The sequence below is a fragment of the Lasioglossum baleicum genome, chromosome 1 (genome assembly GCF_051020765.1).
Source record: "Lasioglossum baleicum chromosome 1, iyLasBale1, whole genome shotgun sequence".
In the NCBI taxonomy this organism is placed as follows: Eukaryota; Metazoa; Arthropoda; class Insecta; order Hymenoptera; family Halictidae; genus Lasioglossum; species Lasioglossum baleicum.
Window position 1 is genome coordinate 17,874,322 of NC_134929.1, and position 18,409 is coordinate 17,892,730.

Genomic DNA, 18,409 nt, shown 5'->3' on the forward strand with positions numbered 1-18,409 from the left:
ACTCGCCCGCAGTGATTACAGGCCGCGGACCCCGTAACGAGCGGAATTTATAAACTGACGTTTGTCAAGCCTCCTCGTACACGGGACTACACGCGCGCTTCTAGTCGTTTATAATTAGAAAAAATAGAGACACCACCGCCCTCCCTGGTACCCCTCGGTTTGATACCATGTTTGAGTTGATTGGAAATTTAGCTCGCGGAAGGAAGCAACGTGGTCGGTGTTCCTTTGGAGAAGCTGAACCAACTGATGGAATTCTTTTTGCTGAAAAAGTGGATCGACGAAGTTCAATTGCTTTAGATTTGCTATGTTGCAAAGAAGCAATGTTAATCAGAAGGTTCTAATCAACGGTACACCTTCTTCACAGGGTTGGCATGGAACCTTATTAACCTTCCGTCGGGCGCAATATCTGGACGTTCATTTATACAACTGCTGTTAGGGAAATAGTGCACTTGGTGCCGTCTATGTATAGTCGTTGGGCCGCCCTTTTGGGCCTACCCCAAGGGTAGGTATGACTGAGCCGCTTGTATTTTCCAGATACTAAATGATCGCGCTGTGCCTTTCAGATCGGTTGCGCCCGACGGAAGGTTAAGGGTTGTTGTGATTGTCTAGTGTCGCATACTAAAGAAAATGTTGTACTCTCAAACTGCAGCAAAGAAGCCGTCCAACGTTGCAGAAAGAAACAAATGACCGCGCCACGTGCACCACGCTTGCAAGAAAAAGGGGCAAGAACCGAGCGAAAGACAAATAAAAAAGCAAGAAAAAAGACTGTGGCAGGTTGGGTTCTTCAGGTCGTCGAGAATCTGGTAGCAGCAGGTTTCTTTGTGACCCGGTTGCGGTGTCCCGAGTGTACCAGAACACGCAGATAAGATCCGCGCGGCTTATGTAAAACACGAGTTGTCGCGCCCCGCGGCGGTCTCTTCATCTTCCACCTGATCTCGTTCACCTCCCTTCTACCCTCTCGAGGAAAACCGTCTCGCTCTTCCACCAGCAGCAGCAGCAGCGCCAGCAATCTTTCGATCTTTCCGTGTTACGCCGAAGAGAGATACTCTTGCAGCTATCGGCTGTAGCGCGCGCGTGTGCATCGTCTTCTCGAGAAACTCCTTGGTCCGACTTTGTCTTCGGCAGCGGAGGTTCATCTCCCGTCGACCGAAGGTCGTCTGGAAACGACCGTGTTTCAAGGCTCGTAGGAACGTCCGTTCCCGACTCTCCCTCCAATCCGGGGTCTAATTAATTGCGGCAATTAAAACGTAACGCCCTGGTCGAATCGCCGGCGAATTTACGGAAATTAGCGACGCTTATCGCCTCGTCCTCCATCGTCTCCTGCCGACTTGCGCCGGGTAGATCTCGTATCGCGGATCTCTTGGACACGCCAGTGCGTGCCCTCGGTAATTTACGCGGACGAAAACCTGATCGTTTGTCAGAAAAGAAAAAAGAAATAACGTGTGGCACACGATGTGCAAACCGCATGTGCCCGTTCTTCTCGTCGCGGCCCGTAGAAGAAGAAGAAGAAGACCTTGTTCAAGAAGAGGAGGAGCAAGCTCGCGCGAGCCTCAGCGATTGACTAACTAGCTCGCGCCGACATTTCGACGCTCGCTCGATCAGGATTCTTTCCGCGGAGCAGCTTTCCTCGGTTCCCTCTCGCTATTATTGCTCCGCAATGTTTATTAACTGCGGTACACGCGCCGCTCGGCGCGGGCATTAATCTTCCCCGGTGCCGCGAGATAAGCGAACGCTCACGTCACTTCGAACGACTGTCTGCATATTATTTACGTCATCGATAAATCTTCTTAGCGTTACATTAACGGGGGCCGTCCCTGATAGAATCGTCGACCACGATTAATCGACCATCGGGCGGGGGCTGATCGACGGAATAAAGAACGAACGCGAAAACCGAACAGGGGAAACAAGAACGTTGGAGCGAGCGAGAGAGACCGCGAGGCGAGTTTCGGAGGATTAAAGGATCGATTCCCATTAAGGGAACACCGGGATCGATCGACACCCTTCTCTTTCCTCGTTGCCGTACGAGCTTTCGACTCGATTCCGCATCCTCGTCAGTCACGTTCGGATCTGCTTCGATCGACGCCGCACAACCAGAATCTCTCTCGACCTTCTACAATCTCTCTCTTTCTGTCTCTCCCTCTACCTCTACCTCTTTCTCCCTTTGTTTCTCTTTTGCTCTAGAGGGACAGACCGGTAATGAAAGCAGCCACCGGCGCGCGCGAGCGCTCCGCGATACCAGCCGCAATTTGTAACCGGGGCGAAGTCAATTAATAAGGACATCGGCCCATTAATTCAATTGCGCGAGAATCGAACCGCTCCCGGCCACGCGGCCCCTTTTAAACGCCGGGATTTATTAATTACGAAATTTCAGCGTGACGGACCGATCAGAGAGACCGTGGTACACCGCGAACAAGCGTCCTCAGTAGATCTCGGTATATCTCGGCGGATATTCAATTATCAAGGCTATCGCTGGATAGCATCGCGGAGTCGTCTTCGCGCAGACAAGACGTTTCAGGGAAATTGCAAAACGACCGTTTGTCGTGGGTTTGGCCGAGCGAGAACGTTCTCGGGGCCTCCGTCGAGGGAAACTTAACCTTTTCAGCCATAACCTTTCGCGAATCGCCTCGCGGCGGACTCTGCCGGCGAGGAGACAGTGTATTGGCGATGGTTCTGCATGCTGGTGGATTGGAAAATTCTTGAAATAAAACTGTTCTGGAAATACAACTCTAGTCCAAGCATTGCCGCGATGTCGTATCTCCTGATACAATGTTTGGGTCCTTCTGAGAGTTTCTGTCGACAGTTGCTCTCGAGAGTACTTCAGACATTTTTTGTGCAGCTCTCAATACCGTGTACAGTAATCCTCATTTACTGTCCAACAGCCGTGTTCTGCACGGAGAGTGATCGTACAGGGACACTATTTTTTTATGACTGCGTCTATCGCGCCGACCGCGTCGAGACTTCAATAGGGAGCCGAACATAGGAAAGGACAGAATGAAATATACGGATCGCGTGGCCGAAGCGTATCGTCGTCGCCGGCACAGTTCAAAGATTGGCCCATACGCTGTTCTTCGTTGCGTTTGAAACTTTCATCGTCGATTAAACCACTAAATACAGTTGAAATTATATCGTGTTTGGTCTTGTTTTAATCAGAAAAATGCCAAAAATAAGTTAGTGAAAGTCCCATAAAAAAATAATGGAAATAAAAAAGGTTTGAACATTCGATTCATGGTGTCAATGTAGTGGTGTCACACCGATATACTGGCTGGCAGTATTGGTCGGCAGTGGAGTGGGTAGGCACTGGACAGTGATCGCACAGGCGACTCCGGACAGTAAATGAGGATTTACTGTACTGTTGGATGACCAACTATTTACTTTATGGTAAATACTGACTAAGATGTTTGCAACCGTGAACCTCGACCGTTCGCTAGCCTTAGTCACACAAAAATCATCACTAAGACACGTCATTGTAGTATCTATAGTCATCTGCTACTTAAGTTAATCTCGTAAAAGACTGAAACCAGATCTTACAAATAGAGGAAACTTCAGCACAGCTAAGACCTTATACATTCGAATTCCTGTCTATCACAAATTGTCAGACTTTCGACGACTTATTTTTAGAGGAGTTTTATTAATAAACTAGTGTTTTATTTATCATAAACCTATAACGTTTATTAACCCCTCACCTGGAATACGACAGTACACTGACGACGAATTTGACTCTCGAGAGTAACTCGCGATAGCTTTTGGACTCTGACATGGACACGTGCCTTAACTCGCAGGAACACGAATGTGGTCCCCGATTTTGGGCCGATTGATCGCGCGCGATCTCTGTAAGATCCGTCGATCCCCGTTACGCAACCGCGAGGCACGCGCGCGTGTCGCTCGTAGTACTCGCTGGTCGGGCTCGCCTTTAATCCCACCCACGCAATGCCTGGTGTGTACCGGTCGGCGTATAAACAAATAACAAATTGTAGTCGCCGCGCAACAAAGTGAGCCGAGCCGGGTCTCGGGAGCGTTGGACGTTTCATGGATCGCTGTGTACGGACGTCAAGTGTGGTTAATTGTACGGTCTCCATTCAGCCGTGGCAAGAACGCGGATAATAGAAAGTAAGACGCCGGCGTGCGAAGCGTTGTCCCGTATACACACGTACATTTATCTACACGCATACGCGGGATCGTGGAATTTTCGTCGGGACCCCGGGCATTTCTAAATCGCGGATTTTATTGGCGTCGATCGGCCGTAGTAGTTCGCCGGGCGGTTTTATGCTCGCGAAACGCGATCCACGATGATTTCGTGCGCTAGGAAACAAGCTAACGGTATGCCGCCTTTTGTCGTGGCTGTTATTAACCGCTCGGTGGAATTTAACGTCGCCGTTTCTGGGTTATAAATACGGGTTAGCCGGGTAGCTCGATTAGCTGCCCACGACTATCTGCAGTTGGATACAGTTCCGTCAGGCCGGCTGTTGCTGCTGCGGTTCTTTTAACCAAACCGAATCTCGGCTGGATCGATTTATACCGGCCGGAATTGTTGCCAGCGTGTATCTCGCACTTTACGCTGCGGAGCTGTCGCGAACGATTTAAATTAGAATCGGCGGCGATTGTCGAACTGGGCCCGGCACCCTATTCCGGAAATCGAGAGCGGTGGGAAACGATTCGGCTCACGTATGATCTTTCCATGAACGCTATAGCCGAATAGAATGAATTTCCAGTGGCTGCAGTTTGTACTTACGTTTTGTATTCATAAGTTCTGTCACAGAAAGATTGCGATCCTCAGGGAATTGTACAGTTTGATGCAGAGTGACTTTTAAACTCTGCAGCTTCTCTCGCAAGAAAACGTATTCGCAGAAACGAGTTCGTCAACAGACAGTGCTGTAACTGTAGTCGATATTTGCCAACGGAAATCTTGCTGTTTGAAGGAAGATCTATAAAAACAGCGTGCCCGAAGATGGCTAGGAGCTCGAGAGAACGACGATGCAATCTAGTATTCCGCGGAAGGCCGAACAAGAAGCGTTCACGGGGTATTAATAAGCCTAAGCGAAGGATATTCTTCAAATCCGCGCAGAATCTCGTAAGAATCTCGCTCTAATGCTGCGGAAGCATGAGTCTCAACCGGCGGAGCCTCGGAGAGGTTGCATGAGTCGCGTGTCCGCGCATAATTCACGGCCGCACGGCGGCTATTTTTTCTTGCGTTCGGTCGGCGACGTAATTCTCGAAACGCGAGAGGGGCTCGTTCACTTGTGCATCATTCCGCGGACGCGACCATATTTCTTCTCTCCTCGCGTGCACGCAAAAATTTACATTTTACACATACATACGTCCCTGTCCTTTCTCTCTCTCTCTCTCTTTTTTACTCTTTGTCGCTGATTTCTGCCCGCTCCTCCCCAGCATCCCGTCGTTTAATGTTCGAACGAGGCGAAGAAGCGGAGACGCGCGATTTAACGGAGATTTTTTCATTGCGGATCTTTTGTTCTGCGGCGACGGCCGCGTTAACCGCGCGCGACTCGTCTTGTTTCACGCGCGGCGCTTGATTAAGCGGTATAAGCGGACGCTGACGAACCTTTACCGTTACCGGGCTCTTTTATTGCCGGAGACAGGCTGATGAACCGCTTCCATCCAGGCGAAAATCTACATTCGACGGAATTTTCGTAGCGATGCCTGCTGGATCCAATTCTGCTGCTGAGGAGTTCCGGAATTTTTGTTTAAAGGACTAAGCAAAGCAGCTGTGAAATTGCGCGTTTTCAAAAGTTTGTAACGCTGTGTTTATGTTTTTTCCGCGAGAGCGAATCCGGCGTTTGAGCCTGTGTGTTTTGTGTGCGGCCGCAGGTGTTCGGTCGAGGCGTCCGAGGCGCGTGTTGGTCGGGCGAAGTCGGTCGTAGTCGATCTTAGTCGGTCGTAGTCGGTCGTAGCCGGTCGTAGCCGGTCGTAGCCGGTCGTAGCCGGGGTTTAGTAGTCTGTCGTTGGCCGTCTAGGCAACCATAGCGTAATAATAAAGATTGTTCTTATACAGTTCCTCCACGTATATTCCTTCCAGAGTTTTTATTATTTAAGTAATCCAGTCATTTATTGGTTCTTATTGAACAGCAGCTTTATGGAACTCTGCACACTTGTTGTTGAATCAATAAGAAACACAATGAAGAAGGTTTTAGGACATATTTTTAGCCTTTGCTCTTGGCACAGCTACACCAAACAAGACTTGTTGCTTCTGATGCTTACGAAAAGTTTGTTTATTAACAGAAATAAAGTTCACAAGCATGACGTTGGTGTTTCGAGTGCATTAATTCGAGTGCATTAATAAACCATTCTTCTGCTCGGTAGCCATTTGGAAAATTCAAGCGACAACTGGTGGAAGTTGTCGAAATAACGATATCTGTTACCGTATCGTGCGATCCCCGTAATCCCCCAAGATTTTTATCAGGGAATCTGTGGTTCTCACAGTCCGTGTGACGAAACCGATCGCCGGTTCGTGACAATTGGGATCGTAATCGACGACGGAACTGGCGAAACAGCTCGTCACGATAACGGCTGTATCTTTATCCGGGATCTATCCGACTTGTTTCCAGCACAAAGAGGTCCCAATTAGATTACGAGATTACGATCGTCGTGGTACAAGGAGAAGAAAAAAGAAACGAGAGCTTCCGTGTCGGACGTAGAAAGCGGCTGGAGAAAATATTCCTGGAAACGACGACGATCTGGCCGCGATTCGAGATCGCGCTCGGACCGAGCACCGCCCGCGGCGACGGGGGTGATCATGAAGGAAACACTATAAAATATTAAAAACAATTTATCAATTTAATTCTCTTAACCCTCGTACGCTCCTCAAGAATAGTTGCATAAAAGAGACTAGGATGATAATTCACCCATGTTTGCTCTACACGTGAAATCAACAAATTATGTTCCATTTGTAACGTCACATTTTAAAGAAATACATCTCACAACATAGACATTGTTACGGATGACGAACAGGTGTTCAATATCATCTCTGGCAGGAACCGTCCTAGATACTTAAACGAACGGCGCCACCCTAGATAAATCTACATAGTTTAGTTTAGGGCCCAAACATACGCACGACCAACTGGACGTTGACAAAATACGAATGTTCACTTGAATGGTACTGGCCAGTACCACCCGTCATTGCAGGGGTATATAAGCCCTTGCATTTCTACTCTCGTGGGCTAGTACTGTCGTAATCACGAATCGTGTCGCGCCGTGCTGCATCCCGGAAGCCAACTACCAGTGAGATCGGGCTACAGTTCCTCATCGAATCAAACTTTAACCGTATAGATTCCGCGAGTTCGGTGTAAAATCTATTAGGCAGTGATAAGGTTGCTCCGAGAGCTCCGCATTGCCAGTGCGTCAACGCCGTGCATTCTAGTGTAGGTAATATCTTCTTTCCATTCTAAATTCAATCAATTCGCGACAATTACACGATTGTAAGACGAATTCCTATAATCAGAATATATATTTGTGTTCTTTGATAATTAACGCAAATTCATTAAACCCATAATTATTGTCCAATATCCTAATCGAGCAATTGAACGTCCCCACGCGGTACAATCTTACCGCTCGGGTTGTATCAATTAAATTATACTACTTACGAGGCTTACTAATTATCCTAGCGACTCCCTGATTTCGCAACAGGTTCGTCTGTGCTCTTATCCAACAATCATCCTCCTAGCAGCTTCCCGGTTTCGCATCGCCGGTCTGCGCGTCGCGTCGCGCCATTTCTAGAGGATCCCTGACTTCGCGCGTCAGGTTCGTCCTCGCTGTCTATAATCCTAGCGGCTCCCCAATTTCGCATTGGGTTCGTCCGCGTACCTTAACTAACAAATTGATATCATATTCCTAGGGTAACAACCCTTCCCCGGCCACTCGTGCTATTCGCGACCCTGGCTCGTAACAACATAAAGGAATCAATGATTTTACAGTATGTGAAAATAGTAAATGGGTGAATTTTTACCCTGAGGATCGTATGAGGGTTAAAATAACTTCCGAAACTAGCAGGAGTACCTACGAGTAGTGTCGTTCTTATTGAACATCTAGTACAGATTAATTTCATAGCAAACACATGACACAATATTGATTTATTCCGTAAAGAGCAACGTTACGTATGAGTTTTCGAGATTGGCGAACATCATGGAAGCATTCCCAATTCGTTAGCTATCGGTATGAGACATGTTTCAGCAAAGTGTGGCATAGTTTTTGTCTCCGCGCTACCGTGTAAGAAACAATCGCGTTGGAAACGGCAGTCGTGACAAAGTATCGGTAACCGAGCGGCAATTAACCTTTCGAACGCGCGACTGACGTGACGAGGATGAGGACGAGGAGGTGGAACACGAAAGAAGCGACCGGCTGTCAGCTGTAGACACGCGGAAAAAATTGAAGAGGGATCACGGTTATTCAGGATCGCGGGACAAGCGCAAAAAAGTCACCGGTTTGATTCTCCCGAGACGATAGCCATGGCCCCGCGAAGATTACTCACCCGGAAGACACGAGATCTTCCGGACACCTGCCTAATTTCCCATTCACCTCGCTGTCTCGCGCTCGACTTGATCGATATCTCATTTATACGAGATCGCGAGAGAGTCTGAAAGAGCTCCTTTCACTGTTCCGACTGGGATAAACGAGATAATATTCGAGCAAGCTGCAACGAAAGACAGACATCTCCGCTGCTGGTCCCGGTGCTCGTTCGTTGTATTCATGGACAGAAAAAAATACGGAAGGGAAGGTTATTCGAGACAATTTGAAGAGGTGGCTTTGGTTTACGTGCTCAAAGCAGAGGGACAAGACAACACGCGAATATCCGCTCTGTACGGATCCCGTTTCAACCCTCGTTCACCCTAACGGGCTCTCCACGAATTAATTAGTAGAGGGATTAAAGCGAATTCCGGAGTAAGAGTCGCTACTGGTAGAGGCTCGAGTACTCATCCTCGAGATTCGGTTTTACTGGGGAACCCTCAGGGGTGGTTTACCTTCGGACGCCGGTGCTTAGGTCTCTTTAGACCCAGCCCGACGAAGGTTTCAAGCAATTTCTTGCAAATACGAAAACGTAGATTCTTGTGTCTTGTCAGTGCTCAACTGCGATCAGCGAGCCGCTGGAAAACACCGAGAAAATGTATAAAGTTTAGGGTGTTTACCCTCATACCCTTAAATGAGGGGTTAGCGACTTACAATTTTGGGTGATCATCATTCATCCTAAAAGCATTGTTTTGCACACGATACAAATAAAAAATGTCCTGGGGCCCGCTAGACCATGCTTTTCTTTTAAATGCGGAGCGCTCGACAAATGATTTAACGAGATTATGTTTATATCTAATAATATGAGTGTCCAAAGTAAAGGAAAATTCGAGAAAATACCCGCAGATTCCAATGTATTTTTCTGTCACTAAAAGATGACCAGAGCGCTCCGCATTGAACCTTCCTCTTTAGAATGAACCATCACCCAGCCCAAAATCTGCTCAAATAAGGACAAAAAGCCGGGCCCCGCAACCCATGTTTCGACCCAAGATCTAGTAGGATTCTAGTTATTTTCTAGTTTCGTCACGTAACTATCCTATACCCCCTTTCCACCTGAAAATCGGAAAAAGTAGGGAGTCTTCAAAAACGGACATATTCATCAAAATTACTACTGCGTGAGAGAGAAATGAAGGAAATAAGGGAATAGTCGAATGTTCGGATAACAATGACTTTTATAAAATAAAATATTAAAATGACAACATACATGAAATCTAAATGCTTTCTTCCTCGGTGAATAATTCTTCCTCGAGTGCGAGGTGCGAGCATCGTCGACCTTGAGATTTGATGTTGGAAAAAAGCGATAGGACTTTAGGCATCAGGTTCATCCTTGACACGGATCGCGACCTCGACGTCCATCGGTGTCTTCGTCGTGTAATTTCCGGTTCGCGGAGACGGTCGCCGCGTCTGGCCAGCTCGATTTCGTTTTACGAGGCGAGAACTATTCACCGACATAGTAATAAGGCGTTATTCTGGTGGAAGCACCGGTTTTACGAGTGGCGAGCAGCTGGGATCGTAACGGCGTGGGCCCCGCGGCCTTATATTCGCTTATTGCGCGCGGAACGACGCGTTTCCGGGCGGGACGCCAGCGGGCCGCGAGCCCCGGGGCCCGTTTGCGCCCCGAAATCGGCGACAAAGTAACACCGGAAGATTTTATTCCCCTCTGCGCGGTTTTTACTGTCGTGCCGCGTTACGAGGCACTAAATTATCCCGGCCCCGCCAGGCCAATAAAACCGGCGCTCGACAAATAAACCCGCGAAATTACCGGGAACACGGGGCCCCACGGCCCATCGAAAATGACCGATAAAAAGACCGTTTCGTTTCCTAGTCGCGAGCCGATCGCCGGGACACGTTCCCAACGACTAATTTACCGATCGCTCGGGGAAATGTAAATTGCGCGGGCTACGAAGAAACCGGCGGAAAAACGCGCCGCCGCGACGGAATGCGGGAAGGAAGCGATTAGGCGCATCCATCGATTGCCAGTTCGCGTTTTTATGGGAATTCGATAAATTTCAACCGCGATTTTACGGTCTTCGCTATTTGGAAAAACTGTTAAATTCTGAGCTTCCAGCTTTCCAGCTGAGAGAAACTTGCTGATCCGAAATTAGTTATTACAAGAAAAATATGCATTATACAATATAGTCGATTGTGTGTCTACGTTTACTCTAGTGTATAATTTCGTGTAGATCTGGCAGAGACAACCAGCATTCATATTTATTAGACTCGTTTCGAAATCTTCAGCAAGAGTCTGGTGTTGCGGGCGAAGAGGTTAATTGCACTAATTAGGCGTTTATGTAGCATTCGCGTTGACAGTGTGCGCGGAACGTGTTTGCATAAAAATGATAGACAATTCCGGAGGCCGTTCGAGAATCGTCGAGGTTCCACGGCAGGCTGTTATAATAGTCCGCCGATCGGCATTCAATTATCATATTATTAAACGAGATTGTCGTCCATCGGACAATTACCCGGTTAAATTGCCGGCTACCCAACAGATTATTGATTCAAGCGCTGTGATTAACCGGTGACATTGGGTTTTTGTTGCAGCCGGAGACGGTACCCCAAGCGAGAATCGACATGACTCGCGTACTGGAGGTCGCCGCAGCCGAGGACATCACCGGACATCCTTACAGCCTCGCGGTGACCTCGCCCGAGGGCGTCACCTTCGTGAAGGGCACGTGTCGCGAGGAGACGAGATGGTGGGCTGACGTTCTTCAAGTCTACTCTAGAAACAAGGTATGTTCTCCAGAAATTCATCTTGAATTCGACAATCAAACACTGAATTCAATAATTCAGACAATTAACTATGTTCTTTGAATCTTCTTTGATCCATTCACAATTTTATTTCTCTATCACCGTCACGATTGCGTAATTTTTGTGGACCTAGTGTAATGTTACATGGATCGGACAACATTTTTCTAACTAATTACACTTGTTTATCGCAACAAAATTTTGACGGCCAACTGCAGTTACAAGCAAAAGTGTTAAATGACAATGTTTCCCGTCCGTACGATCCACGCTTGGCTTTATTAAAGCCATTTCCGCTGGTGAGACAAGTCGGCCGCGGCTCTGGTATAACTGCACGCGTAACAAGCATGACGCACAAGGATGTAGTAATGATTATGCGGCGCACCGTAATCAACGAATGACAGCGGCGGGCCCGTTGGGGGTTACCTCTTTTTCAGGGCCGGGCCTGAAAGGTGTAATTCGCTGCTCGAACTTGCCAAACGATTTGCACAAATCATTGTTCCCAAGTGTATCGCCGCTAGACGTGTATCGAGTTTCAAAAGTCGCATACGTTGCTTCGTAAAAGCGACAAAGTTATTTCGAACGAAATCTTTTAAATAAGTTACACTTGCAGTAATCGACCAAATCTCTTCGCTATTACTTGCAAGTTTTTACGGGCCCGAGTTATTCAAGTTCGAAGCAAAAAGCGTCCTACTTTGGAATCCCTTAATTCGACTGTAAAATCTTTGATCTGTTAAAATAGGGTAACTGTATCAATTACTGCTGTATCGTGCTTTATTTCGATATTATTCATAATTTATCATGAAATAATAATAATGATGTGTACACTCGCAGTAATAGGTACATTTACACTCGAAGTCCTTCAGGCGGAAGGTTTTGCGAGCGACTGTATTTAAAACGACACGACGATAAGTAGTAAAACGGGGGTTGGTACTAGCAAATACCTGTATCATCGTGTGCAGTGAAGCCAACACGAATCGGGGGCATAAAGAACCTCGAATTAATACGTCCGCGAAAAAAAGAGCGCTCGAAAACCGGTGAGTCGAGTACATAATGTATACTTCCGAATAAACATTGTCGGTAGTTGACCAGGTAATGCAGGCCAGAGTGTCCGGTCGCCGGTTAATTCCCGCGAGTGGCCGGCGAAGAAACGAGCTCGGCAAAAGTGCGATAATGCTCGATCATTAGCGCGAGCTGTCGCGGCGTCACGCTCGTTACCGCGCGAAATAATGCGAGTTTGTACGTCGTCGACGTCGAGGCTTGCTCTCTCTCTTCTCTCTTCTCTCCGCGATTCACCGGGCTCTCAAAGGACTCGATCTCGCGATGCCGAGTTCTTTGCTCGTTTCTTTTCGCCACTCGTTGCTGGAATAGAGAGCCGATTATGCTCGGCGACAAGACGCGCTCCGACCAGGGACAATGAACGACCCGACCAAAGTCCTCCGTGTTTGTTAATCCCCGGGGACGATTCAATTCGATTCCCAGCCGGCCGATTCAACCCGATCTGACAGCCATTCAGACCACAGAGGATTAACTCCGCCGATAGAGGCGTTTGTATTTCAATTAATTTTAATTGAGCACGAGCGACGCGCTTTCTAGCGGCCTCTTCCTACTTGCGGTCGAGCTTGGTCCTCTCTTTACGCAAACGAAGCCCTTCCATTTGATCCGCAGTGTTCAAATATCCTTCTTCATAGAAGAAAAACAGCGAAATCAAGATCTACAATGTTCAAATATCCTTCTTCATAGAAAAAACAGCGAAATCGAGATCCACAGTGTTCCAATATCCTTCTTCATAGAAAAAACAGCGAAATCAAGATCCACAGTGTTCCAATATCCTTCTTCATAGAAAAAGAACAATGAAATCAAGATCCACAGTGTTCAAATATCCTCCTTCACAGAAAAAAAACAGCGAAATCAAGATCCACAGTGTTCCAATATCCTTCTTCATAGAAAAAACAGCGAAATCAAGATCCACAGTGTTCCAATATCCTTCTTCATAGAAAAAACAACGAAATCAAGATCCACAGTGTTCCCATATCCTTCTTCATAGAAAAAACAGCGAAATCATGATTCACAGTGTTCACATATCCTTCTTCATAGAAAAGAAACAACGAAATCAAGATCCACAGTGTTCAAACATCCTTCTTAAAAAAAAACAGCGAAATCAAGATCCACAGTGTTCAAACATCCTTCTTAAAAAAAACAACGAAATATAGATCCACAGTGTTCCAATATCCTTCTTCATAGAAAAAGAACAACGAAATCAAGATCCACAGTATTCCAATATCCTTCTTCATAGAAAAAACAACGAAATCAAGATCCACAGTGTTCCAATATCCTTCTTGATAGAAAAAACAGCAAAATCATGATTCACAATGTTCACATATCCTTCTTCATAGAAAAGAAACAACGAAATCAAGATCCACAGTGTGCAAATATCCTTCTTCACAGAAAAGAAACAGCGAGATCAAGATCCACAGGGTTCAAATATCCTTCTTCATAGAAAAGAAACAGCGAAATCAATTTCCAATTTCTTCATGCTATTGGAGCACCTATTTTAAGGAAAATAACACTTTTCTATTAAATTCTCAGTAAACGAAAAGGTTAATTACACGTTGAATCAAGAGATTGTCCCGAACGACTCGGGTCAACGTCTCTAAACAATTTTCTATCCCAGGCGACGAGAAGAAGCGTTCCCTATTCGCCGATCAATCAATTTCTTACGCAACTCAGGGTCCTGTTGTTGTCGGGAGTTAATAGTAACGCTGTCAGTGACAGTCTCCCGATGACAGGGATACACGCTCGATCGACAGCGGCGAACACGGTATCGGAGGATCGTGCTCGCGCCGATCGCAGCAGAAGATAAAATCCTGTCTTTTATTGTTTCAACGGTGATTCGAGTGGGACGCGGTATTTCAAAATCTGTCCGCGCTTGTCGATCCTCGGGCAAATTGAATGTGAACAACACTAGGAGATGCCGATGATCGAGTCCGTTCTAGCAAATTTATGCAAATTTATTGAACGTAGTATCGAAGGAATCTTTTCTTGTATGTTGGCCTGAGAACGGTTGAAAATCTTGTCTGTAGTGTTCACTCGATGTGAATGTATCTGGTGGTGAAATTTCAACACGTCAATCTTATGTCGCAGAAATTTTGTAATCTTTCTGGTAGAGTATTGTAGATTTAATGCGGAAACTTTATTATGCAGTGAATGAAGATTTTAACACTGTTGGTTAAATACTAAAGCTACAGTGAGGGACGAAGTATTCGTACACCCTTTAAAACAGAATAACTTTTTTATAATTGTATTAAACGACCTGATTTTTCATAATCGATTAGAAGTATTAGTTTACGAAATTATATGCAAAAAAGATTATCCAAAAATTACAATTTACAAGGTTGCATGCAAAAATAAGAAAAGCATTTTGTAAAACTTTTTTATTTGGCCCTTAATGAGAGAAGATTTAAAATATATGTTTCGTAGATCTATGTTAGTTATACTCGTGCTGAAAATTTCATCAAAATCGATTAACATTCTCCAGAGCTACAGTGGTTAAAAATCATAGTTTTTCGCGACTTTTGGTCAGTTTCTGCTTAAAATCCACAGATTTTTACATCTTTTGATGCATGCCTTTTTTCCTGCGTCCAACGATTTCGATTTCGAACACAGTTCTACAGAACATATATTTTAAATTTTCCTTAAGGCCCAAATAAGACACTTTCAACAATGCCTTTTGTATTTCTGCATGTAACCTTGTAAATTATAATTTCTGGAAAATCTTTTTCGAAAATCATTTCGTGAACCAATGCTTCTAATTGATTATGAAAAATCAGGTCGTTTGATACAATTATAAACAAGTTATTCTGTTTTAAAGGGTGTACGAACACTTTCGTCCCTCACTGTATAATGGAATTCCCACATTGACAGTTTCCCCGAAACGAGTTACATATACTGTTCTGTTATTTGTAGGTAAATTTTCCCGAAACTTCGTGACTTTTATTTTTTTCATGCGAAACACATGAAATAAAAAAATAACTGTTTATCTTGTTATTTCGTCGATCTTTTACCACTGCGTCAATTTGACAACGAGGGACAGATTCAGTTCGTAAAATGAGGGACGGATGAGGGTTCCAACCCTGAGGGTGTGACGTAAAAGTACCATTTAATTAAATGGGCAATTTTATCACTGACGATGGTTAACTGAGGGTCTAACTTGTGGTTTAGAAATCAAACAGAACCGGATGAAAAGAAGATCAGTCTCGAGAACGAAGTCTCCCAACGAAGATAAAGCGATCGGATGGAGATCGTGGAACACGTTCGCTTCGTGCTCGCGGATCATTTCGCAATTAACGAGGTTCGTTTAAATGGGATCGGACAGGTGTTCCGGCGCGGGAAGAGACCGGGGTGCGCATCTATTTGGTTTCGCGATCGCACGACGCGGTGCCGCGGCGTTTGGTATCGCGCCGTTGTGGTGTCGAGCAGCTTTTACGTAGCTCCGAGTCCGGAGGAAGAAAAATAAAACGGGAGCCCCGTTTCCTGCGCGTTCACCGTTCACGTACGCTCCCGTGTTGGCGTACGTACTCGTATACGCGTCTCGCCTTGGCCTCGTAACGTAATCGTACGTTTACACCGGCCGGCAGGTCCACCAACGACGCCGAGGTGTTTCCATTTGCCGATCGATCATTCCTTGCGTAACGGAATCGATCGAGCGCCGTTCGAGCCCTCGGACAATGCTCAAAGATCCACGGATTCCTCCGCGATCCACCGCATCCTCGACAAACCTGCCATAGAAATTCGGCTTGTGTCCCCTCGACGATGCTCGACCAGCGGTCCTCGCTTCGAATGCTAAATCGATCGTAAATTACGGACACGTGTGGGTACACAGTGGCTCGCAGACTTGTTCACGAAAGGCTGGGATGTTCATCTGTCCCAGTTGCAGGTGAAATTTGGAATTCCGGAGAATGCATCGCGGAAGAATGCTCTATAGAAAAATTACAAACTACTAGTTGTCAGATAATAATTTTCTACAGTCAATTTTACTCGAGGAAATATACGATCAAGCATTTAAGCGGAGCTTCGGGTAACATAAAAGTTGAGAAACGATTCGAATCGTTTATTCTAATTTCACTGATGGCGAACAATTGCCCGTGGCACCGCAGCCTGTACTTTACAGAACCGCGAGCGGAATAACAATTTGTTGGAGCGACTAAACGGCGAAACAAGCTCGAATATTAGTATCTTATCGCCCGATGCTTTCCGGTGGCTTCTATAGGCCAGCTATCGAGCGCGCATAAAGAATCTAGTTATGAGACCGGTGCGGCGCGGCGAGCATCCTCAGGTGCGGCACTAACTTCGGCCGTTCTCTTAAAGTTCGCGTCCCCCTCGTATTTCTTCGAAGGCCGTCGCCGGGGATCGGTAAAGCCGAGTTACGCTCCGATCGTCCGTTTCATTCGGGCCGATTACGGGCCAGTTCCACTGATAAATTGATCGTTATTACAGGCGGGCAGCGGCTCGGTCCATCACAGTTTCCAGACGAGGCGCGGCCCGGGATCCGCAAGCGCTTGTATGGCTCGTCCCGCTCGATTGAAACGTTCGTGTCCGCGTTTGTTCGCGTTCTTATGAATTATGCACGCCGGGAAGAGCACCTTCGCGGAATATTATCAGTGTTACTCTTATCTGGCCGTTATTACCGGCCGCCTACCGCGACCCAGCCGGGCCGTACCCGTCCAGCCCGTACTGCCCTCGTACCTTCGCCCACGTACAAATTCTACGGCATTCCGGCCGCGCGAACGTCGACGCGGCTCGCGGGAAGATAATCACTATAATTTTTAATCGGTCCGGCTGCCGCTTTACCGCCGCAAAACACGCTGACGACGCGCCCCTTCAAATTTTCAAACGCCACCTACTCGTTTCTGTCATAGATCCATCAAATCCGCCGTCTATGCCAGTCGTTCACCGGCCAAATCGATTAATCACCTTTCCAGTTTTCTTACATTCTTCTGCTCGAACTGGCTTGACGCTTCAATAGGCATTCAAAGCAGTTTTAACAACGTACATACACTATTTCACCGATTTTATCTACCTCCTATATTGGTTAATCGATTCGGCGAGTGAGCCGCTCATATACAGTCACTGACAATTTAAAGTGGACACCCTTAAGAATCGCATAACTTTTTAGAAATTGGACCAAAGGACTTGAATTTTTTTAAGATGTTAGACCGGCTAGTTCGCTAGAGAATAAGTAAACAAAAATTTAATACGATTGCAATTGGTAGGAATTATACAAAATTCTAACCGAAATCTATAAAACGCATTTTTTAAATTATCGTTCCAGGCCCAGATAAAAAAGTTGACAAAACATCATTTTTAAAAATTTTGTATAATTCCTACCAATTGCAATCGTATTAAATTTTTGTTTACTTATTCTCTAGCGAACTAGCCGGTCTAACATCTTAAAAAATTTCAAGTCCTTTGGTCCAATTTCTAAAAAGTTATGCGATTTTTAAGGGTGTCCACTTTAAATTGTCAGTGACTGTATGTAGAAGACCATAACTGTTATAACCGAAAAGAAATAAAGTCATAGAATTACAAGTATTTCATCGACTAAAAAAATCGTATTGGTTACAAATAAGCATTATGTATAAGTAATCGAAAATTGTTTCCCTTGTTGGTAAATGTTATCGTTGAGAGAAATTCATTTCGATCACTTATAACTAGACTGCGGGTCTTTATGTAAAATAAAAATTGCATCGATCAATTACAAAGAACAGGAGCGAAATAGAAGCAATATTCATTTTTTTATAATTTTAATAAACTGAGCCTAATAAATTAATGTTCTCAAATTCTTTTAATTTGTCAACTGTGTCAAGTTGCACCTACTTATTTTTGTCATAAATGCATCAAATCCGCAGACTACTTATAACAGTTATCAATGAGAGAAATTTATTTCAATCATTCATAACAGTTATTGATGAAGGATATTTGCAATAGTTATTATTAAATAGTGCAACTTTCAAATGGTACACAATCAATTATATCATACATTTTTTATTCGTAAAATTAATTTCTGCAAACAAAATTTAATGTGACAAACAAACAGATTTTGTGTTGTTCTTATGGTTTGTTGATTCGTCTTGTTGTACGAAACATTCTCAAC

The 18,409-nt window shown here is 45.5% G+C and overlaps 1 protein-coding gene across 5 annotated transcripts in view; it reads left to right on the plus strand.

Moving 5' to 3' along the window:
- Positions 1-18,409, plus strand: part of Osp (myosin phosphatase Rho interacting protein outspread) — a 223,592-nt gene that overhangs the window by 183,443 nt on the left and 21,740 nt on the right. For all 5 annotated transcript variants that reach the window (XM_076422932.1, XM_076422936.1, XM_076422939.1 and 2 more), the window contains exon 4: positions 11,056-11,244. In XM_076422932.1, coding sequence (XP_076279047.1) covers positions 11,056-11,244 — 189 coding nt within the window. The remainder of the gene's footprint in view (positions 1-11,055; positions 11,245-18,409) is intronic.